The sequence below is a fragment of the Crotalus tigris genome, unplaced genomic scaffold, assembly GCF_016545835.1.
Source record: "Crotalus tigris isolate CLP2741 ecotype Arizona unplaced genomic scaffold, ASM1654583v1 scf7180000024398.1132909, whole genome shotgun sequence".
In the NCBI taxonomy this organism is placed as follows: Eukaryota; Metazoa; Chordata; class Lepidosauria; order Squamata; family Viperidae; genus Crotalus; species Crotalus tigris.
In genome coordinates, this window is record NW_024100566.1 from 634,079 (window position 1) to 654,078 (window position 20,000).

Consider the following 20,000-nt stretch of genomic DNA (forward strand, 5'->3'; position numbering starts at 1 on the left):
ACATAGGTAATAAGTATTTAGTAATAGTAGGAAGTATTGGTCTGAACAGCTGTTAATTAGAATGAGCAGACAGAAACTAGTGGGATACCAGGATAATTCAGGGAAGCAGGGATAGTTCAAGCTATTCCATAAGTAGCTGTTCAAACTAATATGGCATCCTTTATGAAGCTGGCATCATTCCATTTATTCAGCTAATACAGTAATTAGATACTTAACTAGTATGGACACTGAGGAACCAAAACTATTGGCCACTATGAACAACAAGTATTTATTTTCTATTAGGTGCCTGACAGCATTGCCTGCTTTCTTAAATAATATTTGGTAATGCTAGGTCAAACAACATAACAGTAGACGCATTCAGATGATAGGACATCTAACAGTGGTTTAACTGTGAAAAGAATCATAGAATCATAGGGCTAGAAGGGACCTTGGAGGTCTTCGAATCCAGTCCCCTGCTCAAGCAATGAGTTTGGGTTTCCATGTTATTGAAAATACAATGGCTTTTTGCAGCTAGAAGAAAATGAAGAGAAACATTAAAACAAAATAAAACATGGGTTCTGTTCTGTTTTAGAATCAGAGACATCAAAGCGAGGTAAGACTAACAAAATACAACTACTTTATTGAGATCACAAACAGAACAGAACAGCAAACAAAATGGCACTGGCTCTTTTATACTTCCCTTACAGGGACAGCATCAGCCTATCAATGCAAGGCTAGTCTCCCACCTTGCACATGCTCACAAGGATGGAGACAACCTGTCTGGTCCCAGGCAACCACATGGTCTGCCTGGGCCTTCTGCAGCCTCCTGAGCCTGCTGAGTCATTCAGTAGGCCCAGGACATAACACCCCTCCCTCTTGGATAAAACAATAAGTGAATATTTACTGTTTTATAGCAGCATACATATACATGTGTTCAATTAAGCATGTTGTTATTTCTAAACACAGTTATGCCTGCATGCAGGCAGACCCAGTCATTACATTTCTCATATTTACACAAATACCACATATTGTTTAATACTATCAAACAAAACACCCCAACTCTGAGTGTGTCCTGAGTTCAAGAGAACTATTAAGCCTCCCTTACATACATTCTATTTTTTCACAAGACTATTAGGCCTGTCCTGGAATTGACAAGAACTTTACATAGTCTTGTAAATGCTTGGGGGGACCCCTTCCTCGCTCTGATCTTCTTAGAGCTATTGTGGGCGCCTGGCCTGTGAGCTCGCCTGCCAGGCTTGGCAGAACAGGACGTAAATGCCCCATTGAATCCGGCGACCTTCCATTGTACTAACTGGCCAGTGCCTGTAACCCCAGACCAGAGTTCCTTGGTGGGGTGGAATTCCCTGAGTCCACAATGGACCCCTCTTGGAAGCACTGTCCCGTGAGCCCAAGACCAGCAGATGGAGAAGCCTGTAGTGCTGGTTGACTGGCCAAATCCATAGACCCAGTGCCCGAGTCAGGAGCTGCCTTGTAGGCAGAACCCCCTTCTGGAGCCAGTGCATCCCCACTTTCGCAGAGAGACTGTGGTCCACGATCGTAATCGTGGTCTTCCTCCTCCCCCGAGAGCAGAGCCAGGAGTGGAAGTGTTGCTGGGAAGCCTCCAGCGTAGTTGATCAATGTGCCGCCTTAACATATGACCATCGTCCAAGGCCACTTCGTATGACAGTGGCCCAGAGACCTTGCATACCACTCCGGTCACCCAGAGATGTCCAGGTCTATAGTTCCTTGCCCAGACCGGATCGCCCACCTGTAGTCTCCTAGGTGCCCGTGGCCATGACACCTGTGAAGCCACCCAGTCTGGGTGCAACCTGTCCAGTTTGGTAATGAGTCTGTGAACCCAGCGGAGTTCAGCTGGGCTCTTCCCAGTGGCAGTGCAAGGTGTGGCGCGGTGGCAAAGAAGAAAGTCAGCTAACCTGTGATGCCAGTTGCCATGAGTGATTCTCTTTAAAGCATCTTTAAATGAGACATCTTCTTTTGCAAAAAGTTTCTGTTGCAGCTTCGTAGGCCACAAACCAAGAGATTCCGGAGCCTCTCTTCTAGACCCTTAAATGCACATGCCCTAGCTGCTTGTCTTAAGGCAGCAATAAAGTCCGCAGCAGACTCACCAAGCCTCTGATCCCTCTACTCATGCCTCCATGCAATTACTGAGAGCTTGGGTTCGAAGTGCTCTCGCAGCATCCTCTTTAAGTCAGCATACACAATTGATTCCAGTGGTGCTGGGGCTACAAGATTCTCTGCAATATCGAAAGTCTCTTGCCCATAGACACACAGCAATGTAGCAGCTTTAAGGCCATCTTCTTGGATCTTGTTTACTTGAAAGTAATTCTCTACTCGAGCCACATAGGAGCTCTAGTGCTCAGGGTGAGAAGTATCAAATTCCGATAGACAGCCTAGCTTTGACATCGTTACAGCCTGGAACCTCTTCGATGCCTCTTGCTGCAAGGTATGAGAAGGGGTCCCACGAAGCCGAGCTCACCTCCATCATTCTTGTACTGGCAGGCAATCGCTTCCTCTGGACGCCGAACTTCCCAGCGCTTCAGGCCTCCTCTGTTAAGTCAGCCTAGCTTCTCCTGTTATTCTTCTTGCAGCCAATCCCACCTTCGCCGCTAATGTTCTGTTTTAGAATCAGAGACACTGAAGCGAGGCAGGAGTAACAAAACACAACTACTTTATTGAGATCACAAACAGAACAGAACAGCAACCAAAATGGCACTGGCTCTTTTATACTTTCTTTGCGGGGACAGCATCAGCCTATCAATGCAAGGCTAGTCTCCCACCTTGCACATGCTCACAAGGCTGGAGACAGCCTGTCTGGTCCCGGGCAACCACATGGTCTGCCCGGGCCTTCTGCAGCCTGCTGAGTCATTCAGCAGGCCCAGGACATAACAGGTTCTTTCTCTGTTCCTGTATAGAAATCATTAAACCATGTTCAAACAAGTGCAACCTACAAACACACAGAGATAGTTTGTAACCGTTCTACTTGGAAGACCATCTCCAGGTCTCTCTGTTCATGATGCAACTCTCTTAGCTATGCCACATCATCCAAATACAAAAATTGAGAAGGAGTGTGAATATTGCATGAAATATTCAGAAATTAGGAGGCATAAAATTGCATTGGCTTGCTGCATTATTTTGAAATCTACTCCAGAAACAGGGAGATTTGCTCTGGGGGGGAAAGGCCTACAGGGACCCGGGTGGAGGGAGAAATAGGCCCAAGCGCTGTGGGGACCCCAAGAGGCAGGAAGGAGAACAAGAAGTATGACAAGGGTTGGGGGAGGCCTGGAGCAGGCAGGCCTGGGTCTGCGCTAGGCTTCCCATGGCCTCTCCACAGAAGGTCCCCTTGCTTTGCTTAATGACAACTGCATCAGGGAGAGCAGGGGTGGGGGTTGTTAAGCAAGATTGTCTCCACTTGTCTCCATTGTAATCCCTTGCAACAGTAATGGGCAGAATCCATTACAGCCATATATTGTACATTCACTGTTTTAACAATTTTATCCCAATTATACACTATCCCCAAGAATGTTAGGCTAGTCTGATGAAACACAATTTCAATTCTTGTAACCATTCTTGTTTCTTACAGGTCAAAGGGTTTCTAAACCGTTTCTTCACAAATATCTAATCAGACCCACACCTTAAGCTAGCAAAGCTGCTATGGGAAGGGTACTTCAGGCTTTGACTTGGAATTTTAAGATTCATAAACTTATTGACCCCAATTGACCTCAGATATTATGCAAGGACTGAAATTCTTCTTGGCATAAGATTTGTAGCAGTTTAATTAAAAGAGTCTGTTGACAATAGAAAACGATTGTTAGGTTTCATCCTCTTGGGAGAATAAGGAAGAAACAGTGCCAGTCTGATGAAGTAAGCAACACAGTAATTTCTATATTTTTTCCATCATTATTTACTTTTCATTAAGAAATGAACATAACACCCTTTAGAATTTGTAGTGCTTACTTTCTTCTGTTCTTTATTCATAATAATTTCTGCATTATTTTACATTAGTATAGGCCTAAGGGATAGAATAGCATTGCAATTCTATCTGCAATTCTGTCAGTTGCATTTCCATTCTTACAAGGAAGATTCTATTCCAAGAATAAAGAGTCTCATCTAGAGTAATGAATTATCAAATGACTTTTTGCTTTTGGTAGTTCCTAAATCCATAGCAAATTACCAAGGCTTAATAGCATGCACACACAGAGACACATTATAAATATTTAGATATATTTTTCTCTTAGAATATAGATTTAGCAACAACTTGCAGTCTCTCAGAAAATTAAATGCATTCTGCATCAACTGGCAATTGGATATCCTAGGATTGCAACTCTCAAAACTCACAACATATATATCGATTGGAATCCCAGGGAATTGTGGCCTTAAAATATCTGGAAAGTGCTAAATTGGAAATGGGAAAGGCTAATGTAGAGGATTTTATATTACATTGCATTTTAGATTTTAAAAAGAGCTATTAACAAAGGCAGCTAAATGTAATTCTAACAGTTAAGGATACTTGAGCCAAACAAATGCCAAACTAAATCCTCTCATTTCTTGTACATGAACACTTGACCATTTGACTCACTGCTCTTGGAGGCATTTGATTTAAATTTGAACCCAATGTTTTAATTATTTCTTGCCTGGGCAAGAGTGATATTATTTAATTGAATATTATTAACAGCATGTTGTACACCTGTACTTAGTTTTAATGCAAGAAAGCTCAAACCTGCTTTTCAGGAAAAGTAAACCTGAAGCTGTTGGATACACATTTTATTGTATTCTCAGTCTAAAGCCCAAAGAATGTGAATTGCTCTCCAATATTGAAGACTAATTGAATACACTGTTAAACCTATAAGATTTTCAGTATTGATTTTTAGGGAAGTCAAATGGCAACAAAGCATTTAAGATGGTATTATAGGATTCAAAATGAAACTCTGACTTATATAATATAGTAAAAATATCAATCACTATTACAGGAGACATATAAACTTGCAAGAAATTTAGTTATGTGACAATCATATAAACTTAACAAAGAAAACATTTTACTGAATGAAACTGAAATTATTTCTGAGCAAAACACAAACTGTATTTTAAGATGCAGTGGCTACATTATAATAAATGCTTCTTTAATCTTGGTTTGAAAGAACCATAAAGGCTGCAATCATACAATGCTCTAAGCCATATATTGTAATTAACAAGGAAAAATGTCCAGATACACACAACATATCATGCTGCAATCAAACCAGTACAATGTGTGAGCCTAATCTATATACTGTGTCTGTAACATTTGCAAAATATCCACTTTGTAGGAATTATATCCCTTTCAGTGTTAAATACAGGGGGAAGCCAGCATTCCTTTCCAGAATCACTCAAGTCATAAATGTTTCACACAACTACTCTGTACAGATACAATGGATTTATAATACCAAGAAAGAACCAACTCACATATTCTACTCCCCTTTTTTGTTGCCTTGCTCCGACTGACGGAAAACATCTAGTTATGTAAACCAATTTCCCCCTATACCTAATCTGATGTACAGTGAACACTAAATCAGAGGTTTTTGATTCAGTTGTTACAGAAATTCTGTAGTGTAAACAAGCACTGGAAAAATGAAACAAAAGAAATTACTGCAAGGTCCATTCTAATAACCCCATGGAGATATTCAGTTGAACTAGCTAAATGACAATGAAGCAGAGGAATTCTATTCACATGACTCTTGTTCATATACTGAACCTTTTTACAGAATCTAAAGTCATGTGATCAAATTTTATGCCTCCAGTTAATGCAGAACATTTGCCACTTGTCTTTCTGAAGACTGATACCTGAAACTACTAAAGAGAAAAGTGTAGCACTTCAAAGGCTAGCAAAGGCTTTGAGATATTTTAAGACTTACGTTTAATAGTTGCTGACAACCCTATCTTTTTCTACCATAACACAACTTCCCTTCTACAATTTTATTCAAAGCTTAGTACTTTTGAGGAATGTGTTATCATAAAGATTGAGGACAAACAATTCAACAATTTTAGTCTTCAAAGTGAGATTCAATGTCCTTCATAACAAAATTTTGGCATGTGGTACACAGAGCCTCCCACAAGGATGATAAACATGACCTGAACACATTTGGTCTCCCCAGCCCAGAAAAAAAAAGTAACTTAAATTAAGATATACATTGTAACAAGCTTGCAGTATAAGACAGAACTGTAAAGCAATTTAAAAACAATGAGGTAAAAAGTCAGCTTAGAGAATCAACCAAATAGAAAAATAATTTAGTTGTAATTCAGTGGAACAGCCTGGTTTGGAAGACTGTGGGCTTTAAGACTGGAAGGTTCTCAATTTTTTTTCTGATTTCAAATGCTACAGAGCCCAAAAGAACCAAATTAGATAACTGAATTATGTAAACTTAGTGGGAAAGGAGAACTGTTACTTATGTCCAAGTCACAAATTATATCATGGCAAAGCAATCACAGATCCTCAGCAAATTAGTTACTTACAATGATAGCTGGATATTATGAGAATCAGAGTAATTATGGTCTTGGACCTCTTTCATTTCAACCTCTCTCCCAGCATTATTTGCTATGGGAAAAACTAGGCGTGTTGTCTTGAACTCATGAAAGAAAAGTGGGATATCAATCTAACAATTCAATTAAAACTCTGATGTGGAAATGATAGATGGTTTACAAATTAAAATTATTTCACAGTGCTTGTATTTCTTCAGAAGCTTGTATCATTGACAACTGAAATAAATGTCATCGAATTGTCAGGGGTTAATTTGCTCTTGCATGTTCATCCCTTGATAACTAGCATATATTTTGCATCAGTTGTGCCCTTTTCTGGATTGTGAGTCCTTGTACTCAGTCACTCAGGCCCTGGTCAGGTCGTATCTGAACTGCTGCAACACGCTGTACATTGAAGAGTATTAAGAAGTTACAGCTGGCACAGAATGTGAAATAGACAGCATATAAATTTAATAAATACTTGAACCTTCTGTAAGAGTGTAATTGTTGCAAACAAACACCCATACTGCAAAATACTTAAATTATTATTAGTGTGGGATAGTAATTTGGCTTATCAAGGTACTAGCCCTTTTATAGAACATGCTTGTGTGCTTCCCAAGGTGCGCTACGGGAAGCGAGCTGGCTTCACACCAGAAAGATGAGCTCTTCCTGCAGCATCACCCAGACCCCCTCCCTTCCTTACAATGCCTTGCAAGTGAGCATTGTAACCAGGAAGGTTCAGCGCTATCAGGAATCTGACTGCCTGTACAGAGTACCGGCTCATCTCCATATCAAAGTGGTACCTATCTATCTACTTGCACAGAACATGCTTTCAAACTGTTAGTGGACAGAAGCTGAGGCAAGTAACAAGAGCTCACCCTGCCATGCAGTGCTAGGGTTAGAACCGGCAGAACTGAGTCCATCTCCAGCATCATTAAGCCACAGAATCACTGTGCCTCCAATAAGTTCAATTGAGATAGTAGACTTGGCTGAGAGTCATTAAGTGCTGCTTAATTTCAGTGCAACATAGGATATATCTTTAAGAACCCACCTTTTTTATTCAGAATTTGAGAGATGCAACATGAATAATTACTGTTACAAGTTCTGAATCAAACCTCATCAACAAATCTGATTTTCCCACCTCCCCGTCTCATTTAAATATTGTAATAAATCCATAAACAAGATTTTTAAAAATATCAAGAACAGTCTCTTGCTAGAATTTTCAACAACTTTCATTCAAAAAAAATCTGATATTTAATGCCAGCAAGGGATTTTGGATCAAGTAATATTAATTTATAAATAATTTCTAATTTTTGGCACGGTCCAAATACACTTAAGATATTGTAATTCTTGAATACCTATATTCATCCCATTTCAGGTATGTATTCTTTGCATTACAATTGTCTTGAATCATATTTGGCTAAACCAACACCCAACTGATTTAAGATGCTTCCTTTTCAATGTGGATATTATACAGTCTTAAATTCTCTATAGAAAACAGTATACATAAACATACATAACTTTAAGGTTAAATCCTGACAGATGTTGGAATCATTATCCTTAATTACAAATCTGCAGATTGACTTTTATATGTATTCATCTCAATTAATTTAGCTGTCATAGCATCAATATATTCACCTTTTAAATATCATATACCTCGATAGGACCCTCAGAGGATTTACTAGTAAATATACAAAGGATCTTGCTGTATGTATCTTATTTTAGAAACTAATTCAACCAAAGTATCTCCTTCTAGTTTTTAATTATTTGTTAAATTTATTTGCTGCCTATCTTGCTGTGGGGCTAGTCTAGAGTCTAGACAGCTTTAGTTTTAATATTAGGAACAAGTGGCATAATAATTGCTTTTACTTTGTTAATACTGTAACTCAACCATGTCTAATTTTCCAAGTTACTTTCCATGATTAGTTTTAATATTTAAGTATAATTCTAAAATTAATAGTTCTACTCTTCTAATTTGATAAGAATATAATCATTGCCCTAGAGATAAAGGATCAATGGGTGATGCTAGAATTCAATGGCAGAAAACAACATTGCCAGAACAGAATATCTAACTACAGTTCAGAGAAAAAATATTATCTGAATGCTGTGCAGACATCAGTGGTGATATCAAAAAGACAATACAAATGTAATTTGCATTACAATGTTGAACACAAGAACATACCTTTTGGCATTTCCATGACACCATCACACATATATAATTTACTTCTCATCCCCATCAGAGATGCTTGTGCTGCTGATACGCCAGTATTATTAATCATGAATAGATGTGCTAATGACCTGATTTGGTAAAATGTGGTTTCTTAAATTCCTAGAATAGTTATAGTCAACCTGGTCATTTGCAAACCTTCTGGATACAAATCTAAGGTCAATATGTTAACAAGCTTAATAGCTAGGGACTGTAGCAGATACAATAAGGAAATTGTTCGCCATTCTTCCAGGATATTTTTGCGTCTTCGTATTGTATTTGCAGCCTTAGTATTCTTAGTAGTTTTGCATTCAACTATTAACCAAAGCTAACCTTGCTTAGCTTCCCAGCACAAGCATGGTGACCTGGATGCTGCTACTTGCTAAGCAAGATTAGGTCCCCAAATTCTAAATTGTTTAACAAGAGCAGAGAAAGCTACATTTTAATTAATTAAATCCCTAATACCAGCCTTTATCCATAGGCTCAAATTCTGCACATAAACCACACAAAACCTGAAAAGCAAGCATTTGAAAAACTTTCTTTCTTCCCCATTAAAATATAACAGAAGAAATGTGCTGTATAATTGTTTTATTTTCTGCTTATTAGTTCTTTTACCAACACTACAACCATATTGCAGACACAAAAATCCTGTTTACTTTATTCAGGGAGATCACAGTCTACAGACTTATCAAACATAGTTAACACCATTCAAAAATGTATTTAGTTGTACTTTATAAGTCACATGAACACAGAAGTTGTATGTACTGATTTTTTTTTAAAGGAATGGAACTCTAACAGATTGCATTTAATCTTGCAAGCTGTAGATAAATATCTAAAGCCATTTTTATGGCTACTTTGAGCCACAGAAAAGACAAAACCTTGTTTCTTTGGAAAAGGACACTTATAAATTTTTGTACATTTTGTTCGGTAGCAAAAATTATTTGATCTATTTGCCATATATTTCATTCAACATCTGTGATTTTCATTCAAAACTGTTGATTTAAAGGGGAAAGCAGAAAGTATTCTTTTCAACCATAGAGAATCAGCATACCTGGAGGAATAAAATTAAATGACGTACACAAGTTATGTATCCAACTTAATACATTTGTATGAAGATTTGATTCTGCCTCATTTGGAGAAAAGTACTACAAACTCTATACCAAAGGTAAACCCACCTATGTTTTCACTGCAATTAGTTATACGAAAGTTTGAGAACCAGTAACAGATCTTCAAGTTTTCCAGTTTAGGCAACTACTTTGTGCTTGGCTTTAGCTATTCCAGAAGACAGTTATTTGTTTATGGACATTTCTGTATTTAACACAATCAAACTGTAATAGTTTAGTTCATTTTTCTCATCTTATGTTTTAAAAGTTTATTTTCTGAAGGAATGCTGCATTTTCTATTGAGATTAATTTCACTGATTTTACACTAAAATTGTTTATAGATTCATCTAGAATTAGACTTTAATTTTTTTTCTGTTGAGTGATGCTAAGCATTGAGTTTTAAGAAACTAATTCATTATAATTGTATCCCTCAAACATCTTTGGTACAAGCTTTAGCTCACAATTTAAATAGAAAAAACACTGAAGTGTAGTATAATGCCCCAATTTAAACAGATACCCTTTAGAAAATGGGAATTTTCTTCTGGGTTTGTAGCAATACATTCCTAAAATTCCTCAGATGAGTGTTACTCCTTGAGGAAATCCAAAATTCTTAAGGCTGAATAAAAACCAGCTGTGTAACATTTTTGCACCCAGTATTAATACTTCATTGAAATTATTTTATGCTAACCTGAATTCACAATAATCTCCCCTGATAACTAATCAGTTATTTGAATGCTGAGATATGGCAAAATAATATGACTGCCTTCAAAAAAAATAACACGGAAGTTTACATTCATAGTCATTTGCTCACTCTCCACCCCAATCATTAGCTACCCTTCCAAAGGGATTTATAAATGTAGACATCCAAAAGACAAAGTAAAAGTACTGCCAGAATGAAAGAATAGAACTTGGCTGTATCTGCCTGCATATCTTCAACGTGATTTTATGTACAAACTCACTTACCGGTACTTGTTTCACTTAATTTAGTGGCATCCACAAACCACACTCTCACATCCTTCTTTTATTTTGATGCATTTAACAATTACACAAAAGCAGATGAAGGTTCCTTCCAACCTCTCAGATTCATAAAGCTGCATTAAGCCAAGTTAAAGATCCAAAAATATTAATGATTTGAGATGCTTTTAGTCCAATTGTGATACTGCCATCCTGTCTCAACTGTTGAGAGGAATAGTTTTACCATTCAAGTTTTGTGTTTTAAAAAACTGCATGTCACAGCGATGCTTGTAAATTATTGCTGCATTTCATGGAATGAGATTTTTTTTTTGCACTAGAACTGGAAAATAATGCAATTGCTTAATATTGCAGCTGAAAAGCTAACAAAATTGAAGTACAGGAACTGTGGTTTGACACTATTCTCATATCCTGCATATGGTTACTATTTAGAATGGAAACTTATTTGCATTTTTAATCATGCTTGATATAACAACTTACTTTCAATATTCTGAGATTGTTGGCCAGATAACCTAATATTAGGTTCTAATGTGCAACCATATGTTCAGATGCTACTTTTATTATTTATCAATGGCCAAAAGAAATCAGAATTTTATTTCCTTAGATTCTTGCCATAAAGAGGACAGAATGCAGTTAATTCATTAACAGTGGTTTTCATTTTACTAGATAACAGAGACCTAACATATTCTGCATCATGGCAAGAAGCAAATTTACAGCAAAAATAAATGAGGGAGAAAACTATCAAACCCGAAAGCATACATTTAAAAGAAATGATACATTTAGCCCCAGAACCCAAATAAATGAAGTCAAAGCATTGCAACATTTGAGAAAAATTATTTTGCAAAGCTACAACTTGTGTCTTCCCTCCCAACCCACATTGCTGGAAGTTTGCCACAGAAATTAATGTTTCTGTTCATTAACAGTTAAAGATTAGAGCAATTCTTAACACCAAGCAATTTTTTTATTTAACTGGGAAGCAGTCAAATGTGCAGAAGGAAAGGATAATTGGAGAAGTGAGCAATCATTAAAATCCTATGGATGCTTAATTTCTGAACTTTTTAGTAGAGAGAATCATTGTTTTCTGGGAAGCCACAGTGTTCCTTATGCGTGCTAACTCTCTTATTGACTAGTAACAGTTTGTCATGGTTTAAAATAATCATTAGGATTTATAGTTAGATGTTAACCATGTCAGCCCTTCATAGAGTCCATCACCCGAGGTGGCACAGGATGGCTGAACGTACCAATTCCTATCCCTGATTCGGGTCAGGCCCAGTTTTTCTTGGATCTCATGTGGCTTCATGGCATCGGGAAGGTCCTGCTTGTTGGCGAAGATAAGGATGATAGCATCCCGCATCTCTCGATCGTTGATAATACGGTGCAATTCCTGACGGGCCTCATCAATGCGGTCCCGATCAGCGCAGTCCACCACAAATATCAGGCCCTGAGTGCCTGTGTAATAGTGCCGCCACAAAGGCCGGATTTTATCTTGGCCCCCAACATCCCACACGTTAAACTTGACATTTTTATAAGTCACTGTTTCTACATTGAAACCCACAGTTGGGATGGTTGTGACTGCTTGACCCAGCTTCAGTTTGTATAAGATGGTGGTCTTCCCTGCTGCATCCAGGCCAAGCATCAAGATCCGCATCTCCTTGTTGCCAAAGATCTTGGACAGTACTTTGCCCATGATGGTAGCAGTAGAGAGCCAGGCATCCACAAGAAGATAGAGAAGAGTTGTTGTTACACCCAGTAACAAAAAAGCAATCCACACTGCTGGACAGAAGCCAAATGCAAACTGAAGTGTATTTACCACAACCACAACCAGGAAGCCAGCAAGTGATGGGAGGACAAAGGTGGCAAGGAGGAGCACCACCCTTATAGGCACCAACAGAAAGAATGAAAAGGTGGGGAGAATTTAATGCAATTTACTGCCACTGGAGGGAGGAAAGGACCCTCCTGGAGACCCCTCCGAGAGAACTGGGGCGGAGCTGGCTCAGAAGGGGCGGGGCTTCATGGGGAAGGGCGGGACCGCCCGGCGTCTTTCAGTCAGTCCCTCTCAGGGCGGGCCTGGGCGTTTCCCACCTTCTTTTCCAGTTCCGAGAGTCTCTTGAGCGATGGTGGGTGACTGTAAAGAGACAGGGAAGGTGGGGGGGGGGCAACACAGTCAGTCAGAGAAGACTCTCTGAGATGCAACGTGAATAAAAAGGAAACCGCTAACCCTCCCAACGTACTCACCTCAAGTCGCGCCAGCTCCTCCGCCCGCCCGCCTTTCCGGAAAAGGAAAAGGCCCGCCTTACCCTTTCCTTCACAAACTCGCTACCCAGCTTGACTGATTCGCGGCGACCGTCTTCAATACGCAGGCGCACAGCTTGGCCGATCGACACTTGCGAAAGACTGCCCCGCCTACAAGCGAGGACTGTACGGGTAATTAAAAGGCACTGCGCACGCGCCAGTTTTCCTCTTGGCGATAGGAATGAGCAGGCGCGGGCTCGAAGGCGTGTCTAAGAGGGCGGAAAGAGGTCATTACGGATACTCTGCATGCTCCCTGGAATGAATGCCTAAATACTGCTCAATAGTTTTCCGGCTTCACCCTAGTTATGCGCAGGCTCGCCAGAATTTTCTTGAACATGCGCAAAGAAGCAATTCCGCTCGGATTCAACTGCGCAGGTGCTAAAAGACAGAGACCGAAGTTCCTTAATTTTTTTTTTTTTAGGTTAACGTCTCCTAATCCGCATGCGTGGCATTCTCCGCCGCTTGTCAGAAATTTCATTTGCGCGTGCGCCGTTCTGCCCCGTTTTTTGCGCAGTTGCATTCCCAGCCAATCGTGCAAGGATAAAAAAACACGCGAACAGAATTCACCTCAATTGCCCGACATAAAACTCCGCAAGCGCACTATCGTCATTAACCTAGCATGGTTTTGCTGTAGCGCGCATGTCTGGCAGAAACTCTGTCTCAGTGATCTTGGAATAAGATTTTGTATACGTAATGTGGAAGCACGGCCACCTCTATAAGAATTAAAGTGAGATAATCTGCGTCAGGATTTGAGCGTGAAACTTTTCTTAAAGGGATTAATGGTGCGAGGACGGCATATAGGGACGGGATTGATAATTTTGTTTGTTGGAACTGCATTGGTGGCACACGCCAAAGCTAATACTGGCGTTTGAAGTTTTGAAAATTCTCTCCGCTTCGATTTGCAACCGACTTCATGACACTTTTTTCCGCCTTCTGTGTTTTCTGAAAACTTTACCTGAAAACCGCTTTTCTTTTTCTAAGCATATGATCTTATATCTCACCTTCTGCATTGCTTTTTTTACAGTAGCGTTAAACATTGCGAACTCCATAAAAGAAAAATATCACAGCGCTTGAGTTGTGAATGAAGAAGTATACTTAGATTTCAGTAAGGCATTTGATAAAGTAGACCACAATCTACTCCTTGGTAAGCTAGAAAGAGATGGGATAGACAACATCACTATCACATGGATCTGTAGCTGGCCAACAAACTGTACTCAAGTAGTCCTCAATGGCACTACATCCACACGGAGAGAAGTAAGCAGTGGGCTACCACAAGGCTCCGCGTTAGGCCCAGTACTCTTCAATATCTTCCATCAATGACTTAGATGAGGAAATACAAGGGGAACTAATCAAATTTGCAAATGACATCAAACTGGCAGGAATAGCGAACCCCCATAAGACAAGCTCAGGATCCAAACAGATCTTGACAAACTTGAACAACGGGCCTATCCAACAAAATGAAATTTAATGTGGAGAAAAGTAAAGTTTTACATTTAGGCAGGAAAAATCAAAGATATAAGTACAGATTAGGCGAGACCTGGCTTAAAAATAGCAACTGTGAGAGGGACCTTGGAGTCCTAGTGAACCATCACTTAAACACGAAGCAGCAGTGTGCGGCAGTAGTCAAAAAAGCTAACACAAACCTTGGTTGTATAAACCGAGGCACAGAATCAAAATCACATGAAGTATTGGTACCACTTTATAAATCCTTAGTGAGACTACACCTGGAATACTACACATTCAGTTTTGGTCACCACATTATAAAAACCATGTTGAGACTTTGGAAAAAGTGCAAAGAAGACCAACTACGATGATTAAGGGCCTAGAGACAAAAACATGATGAACAGTTGCAGGAATTGGGTATGGACAATCTAGAAAAGAAAGACTAGAGATGACATGATAGCAGTATTCCAGTATTTGAGAGGCTGCCATAAAGAAGGGGGGGGGGTCAAATTATTCTGCAAAGCACAAGGGCAGGACAAGAAACAATGGCTGGAAACTGATAAAAGAGAGAAGCAACCTGCAATTAAGGAGAAACTTCCCAACAGTGAGGATAATTAACCAGTGGAACAGCTTGCCTTCAGAAATTATGGGCGCTCCATCACTTGAGAATTTTAAGAAGAGACTAGACAGTCACTTGTCTGAAATGGTTTAGGTTCTCCTGCTTGAGCAGGGGGCTGGACTAGAAGACTTCCATGGTTCCTTCCAGCTCTATTCTATTCTAGAAAATAAAAAAATGAAGAATTGAAGAAAAAAACCCTGGTTGATCCTAAAACCACGGGCTTGAAACCTCTTTTGGATTTTTTACATAAAAAAGAAAATGAATTTGGAACTTAAGATTTTGATGATTAGAAAGAATAGGTTATAGAAATAAAGGAATATGTAATCTTATGTTGGATTAGAATTGTACATAGATATAATTGCTAAGAGAAGATTTAAAGCCACTTTTTATATGTATTTTTTCTTATTTTCTGTTATTTTCTTTTTCTACCTTTTTTGTCTCTTTTCTTTGCTTCACATTTACATCTTTTCTTTGAATGCAAAAGAATTTTCACTTAAAAATCACCCATAAAGCAGAACATGGGAAATAGAAAGTGTTCAGATAGATTTTGCTAAGTCCTTTTTGATGGCTTCAGGTTTAGCCTAGTGTTTGAACTTTCATGATATGCTAATAAAAGAGGTCAGCAGAAACTCATTTGGATAATTTTAGTATTTTTAAAAAAAATATACTCTAATTCAGATAATGTTAGATTGGCCAAATCTTTGTTGGCCAATCAAAACCTGAGCATTCTAAGGGTACTTTATTTTAAGTATTGAACTCCTTCCCGTATAGTGTACCAAATGAAATTATTAATATATTTTTAAAGAGAAAAACATAGACAAATATAACATTTTATAGTCATAAATTAGGAACTCTCGGTGAAAAAAAATTAAATTGTAACATAATCAAAGCTGGCTTTATTAGCTGCAGGAAAAAAATTGAAATAATAGGCCCTACCACCCTAACCTGATGGAAGGTGTCACTCAGGCCATTTGCTTTGAAGCATCTTCTCATGTAATTGGGACATTAATGTATAAAGCTGGTCCCATTGCTGCTCTATCAGCATAGTGGTGGTTTGATAATGTTTAAAGTCACTAATGAGATAAACTGGTTAATCTGTTTTTAGAATTACAGTGATATACCAAAAGAACAGATATACCAAAAAACCCTCCCTTTTTTTTTTTTTTTGCTTCCAGGTCAGTGTTGGCTCCTGATGACTTTCTTGACTAGTCCATACAATTTTCTTGGCAAGGTTTTTTCAGAAGTGGTTTGCCATTGCCTGCTTCCTAAGGCTGAGAAAGACTGACTGGCCCAAGGTTATCCACCTGCCTTCATGCCTAAAATAGTAATAGAATTCAGTCTCCCAGTTTCTAGCCTGATGGCTATGAGCTCTATCTACCTTGTAAGACTTCTGACAGTAGGACATCAAAACACAGCCAAATAAAGATTCTACAATATTTTGAAATCACAAGTTGATCTAAGTACCTGGCTAGATTAAAAATGTTAAAGGTTTCATGTTAAGGAGTTAAGAACAGAACAGTTTTTTTCATAACACGATGGGGTTCTGTAAGAGACTAAGGCAAAAAGAAACACCCTTGAATGTAGGCAACTTTCTATCACTTGAGTTTGCCTGTTGATCAAAGATTCTGGAATTTTTTTTTTTGAACAAATAGTTCCACTGCCTGAAAAAGTCTGAGAACCCCTGGATGACAGCCCTATGAGGTAGACCAGATCAAGAAGCCTGCTGCATAGAAAGGCATGGCTTTATGGAATCTGCAAGGGATTATGACACTGGCTGTATTCACACAATACATTAATCTATACATAACGAAATCATGGTTTATTGAATTAGCCCAATCAATAGTTGAAGAATCTGGAAACATCATTCACCATACAGTATGTAATTGTCTGGGACAATTGTAGGAAAATCACCCTCCCACCTGGAGATTCAAGACATAATCTAGAGAATAAAGGAGGGATTCCTGCAATGGTTGATCACACCAAATGGGAGCAGTTAATTGATTTTGTCTCATGTCAAGAAAAGCACAGCAGGCTAGGCATTGTTGATACTTGGATGGAGAGCTCCAGACAGACTCAGAATTATAGCTGTTTTTCAGCCTTAGCAACTTTAAGACATGTGGATTTCAACTCTCAGAATTCTTCAGCCAGCCCTTAAAGTTGTCAAGAAAGATTAATCTATGATGACAATGCAGTCCATCTGCATTTAAAAGACAAAAGGGCACTCTTTCGAAGATAGCAAAGTCCACATTTTGGACAGAAAGGACTGCTGGTTTGAAACAGTAGTCAAAGAGGCCATGTATGTCAAAATTGAACTGACCTCTCTCAACAGAGGAGGAGGGATAAAACATCATCTATCTCCAGTCTACAACACTGACCTTTCAACAATTCTAAAAAGGCTCCACACCCATTTTCGCTACTCAGGTGATCCTAACAACACAGATGGTGACCTCAACAACTCTCTAAAAGAATGCAAATGACCAGCTGTCTGCAAGGAGTATAAATCCTTCCATTCCTCACCATCCAGTCAGAGCTGAAGAAGCTTTTTGGACGAGAAGCGAAATGTCTTCAAAGAGAAAAAAGACGAGTTGCCTCATGAAAAAGCATATTTGGGAAACTATGGTGACAAAGAAAATTAAAGAATTGGGTAGCAGGTTTTCTTACATGTTATTAAAAGGTATAAATTTTCATGAGTTGCAGCTACCCAGCTGTGGATTTTTTTTGTCAGAATTGTATGTCTGATTAATAACTTTTAAAAAAACTTTTTAGAAGGCAAGATGGATACATGTGGTAATTATCAGGAACTAGATTAAAACTGAGCTTTTTTTCCTTCTTCCTAATGATAGCAAAAGGCCTTGTTGAAATCACTGATGTCTCATTGTGGATATTTAAGTCACATATTTTATTTACTTTTTAAAATATGCTACTGATAAACTGATTGAGGGAGAGTATACTATGACAGAGCAGGTTGCAGATATAACTATGTAGTTCATACAGCGTCTAGAGACAAGTTATAACCCCTGAATGTAGAACAAAGAAAAAAAAAGATAAAGTGTCCTTCAAGTTGAATTTGGCTCCTAGTAACTTATTGGACATATTTATGTTATTTTCTTGGCAACAATAACGGGGTTCTTTTGGCTTCTTCTGGAATATTTTGTCAACTTCTTTGTTGCAAATGACTGTAAATGTGTGCCGGTTGCCAAGTGCACAAAAAATGCAATTAGGTGTGTGTGTGTGTGTGTGTGTGTGTGTGTGCAGCACTTGGAACTGAGTCATAAATACCTAGAAATCTTAATTTCTATTCACTAAGTAACTGCTTATAGATAGAGGACTGCCTGTACCACTGAAACCAAATTCCTGAATTGGATATCTATTGCAGTCCAAAATGAGATCTAATATAGGTGTGTATACTTCAAAACTTATTTGGAAGTAGTTTACACTTTGCACAAGTACAGCTCTTCTGTTATTCATTTCAACCCCTTTTAAGAGTTCAACATACACCTGAAAAAAGATGCTGCTGCTTTAAGAGCCATACTACATTTAATTATTCCTGAAAAGCAGCCAAAACACATTTTAAATATTTTTAGTAGTACACAGCAATAGTATGTAGATTGTGACCTTTGACTCTGTTCCCCACTAGAATATAGCTCTCAGGTTACTCAAAAGAAAAATGGCCATTCAGATAAATACAATTTTAAAGAAGGCCCCCTATTACTGTCCCAAATATTGAACCTAGTCATGAGTTCTTCCTGAAGGTAATATATGAAAGCACAAATGCATCCTGATTGTGAGAGGAACTGTTGGAAGTCTGCACCCACCCACTCTCCTAGAGAAGCAAATATTTTGGAAGGTTATTAAAAGGACAGAATATTATATTTCCCCAAAGGAAAAATGATAAATCTTAGGCAAATACAGCCCCTTCCCCCAAGCAGAAACCAAGCAGGCCAGCTTTTAGAAATGCAGATTTGATAATTCTTTCAGAAAGACTGGCACCAGGAAGCTTGGAGCTGATGAGATTAGAAAGACAAAGATCCCTAGAACCAACAATCCCTCCCCCCCCAAAAAAAAACTCCAACACAGGATATAGCCATTAGCCACAGCCCCAGGGAAGCAGGATATGACCTTTAAGACATAATAGGATTAACCCAGCACCATTAGAATACCAAAAGGACATGCTCAAAAGCTCAGGTCAAAGTTCATGCCACAGGAACAGGAAACAAATACAAACACAAAAGCTCAAGAAGGTATAAATACCCACCATTCCCAGCTACATGTGGTCAGCTTTCCCAGAGCCACATTTCTGTTTGGCTCTGCTCTTCAACCTTCTTTCTAAAGCAGTCTCCATTTTGTTTATTCCCAGCTTGGACTGGACTCTGAGGAAGATTTTTCTTTCAACAGAACTTTGGACAGTTACTTTCAGCCTCAGCAGGATTATGAATTATACCATTAAAAAGTATTTAACATAAGGGCAACTGATTTTGAAAATGAACATATGCCCTCAATATTATTTCCAAAAAGACTACACGGACCTGCCTATGAAGTCATCTGAAATCAAGTGTTTAATATGGTTTTGCCTGTAGAAAGTTCCATAAGAGTTGTACTACATGGTTTGAGTCTGGAGGCAATTCAAAATGCTGTCTGTCACATCTGAAGCTATTTATGGTTCAAAATCTGAATATCAAGGTTGCCTGTTTTCAGTACTCTTTTTCACTCAATTATATTAGGAAGAATGGGTTCCTTCTATCCCTTCTCTGGAACAGCATCCTTTCAGAGATATAACTTACCTCAATAATCCCCAGAGGAACTATTTCAGCAGGCCTCTAAAGGGGAGATGAATTAATATGGGGTTTTATTTTGTTATTTTTCTGTTACATTCATGGAT

General features: G+C 38.7%; 1 protein-coding gene across 3 annotated transcripts; it reads right to left on the reverse strand.

Annotated features, from left to right (window-relative positions):
• Positions 1–9,265: 9,265 nt before the first annotated feature.
• ARF6 (ADP ribosylation factor 6) lies at positions 9,266–19,437 on the reverse strand. Of its 3 annotated transcripts, none has more exons than XM_039329521.1 (2): positions 19,377–19,437; positions 9,266–12,892 (listed from the first exon to the last, which is right to left on the reverse strand). In XM_039329521.1, the coding sequence occupies exon 2, from the start codon at positions 12,452–12,454 to the stop codon at positions 11,927–11,929; it is 528 nt and encodes a 175-aa protein (XP_039185455.1). In that variant the 5' UTR covers positions 12,455–12,892; positions 19,377–19,437; the 3' UTR covers positions 9,266–11,926. The 3 variants fall into 3 exon arrangements, with proteins under 3 accessions (XP_039185455.1, XP_039185454.1, XP_039185453.1); XM_039329520.1 differs by lacking the exon at positions 19,377–19,437 and adding an exon at positions 13,065–13,990; XM_039329519.1 differs by lacking the exon at positions 19,377–19,437 and adding an exon at positions 13,003–13,990.
• Between the last annotated feature and the right edge of the window lie 563 nt (positions 19,438–20,000).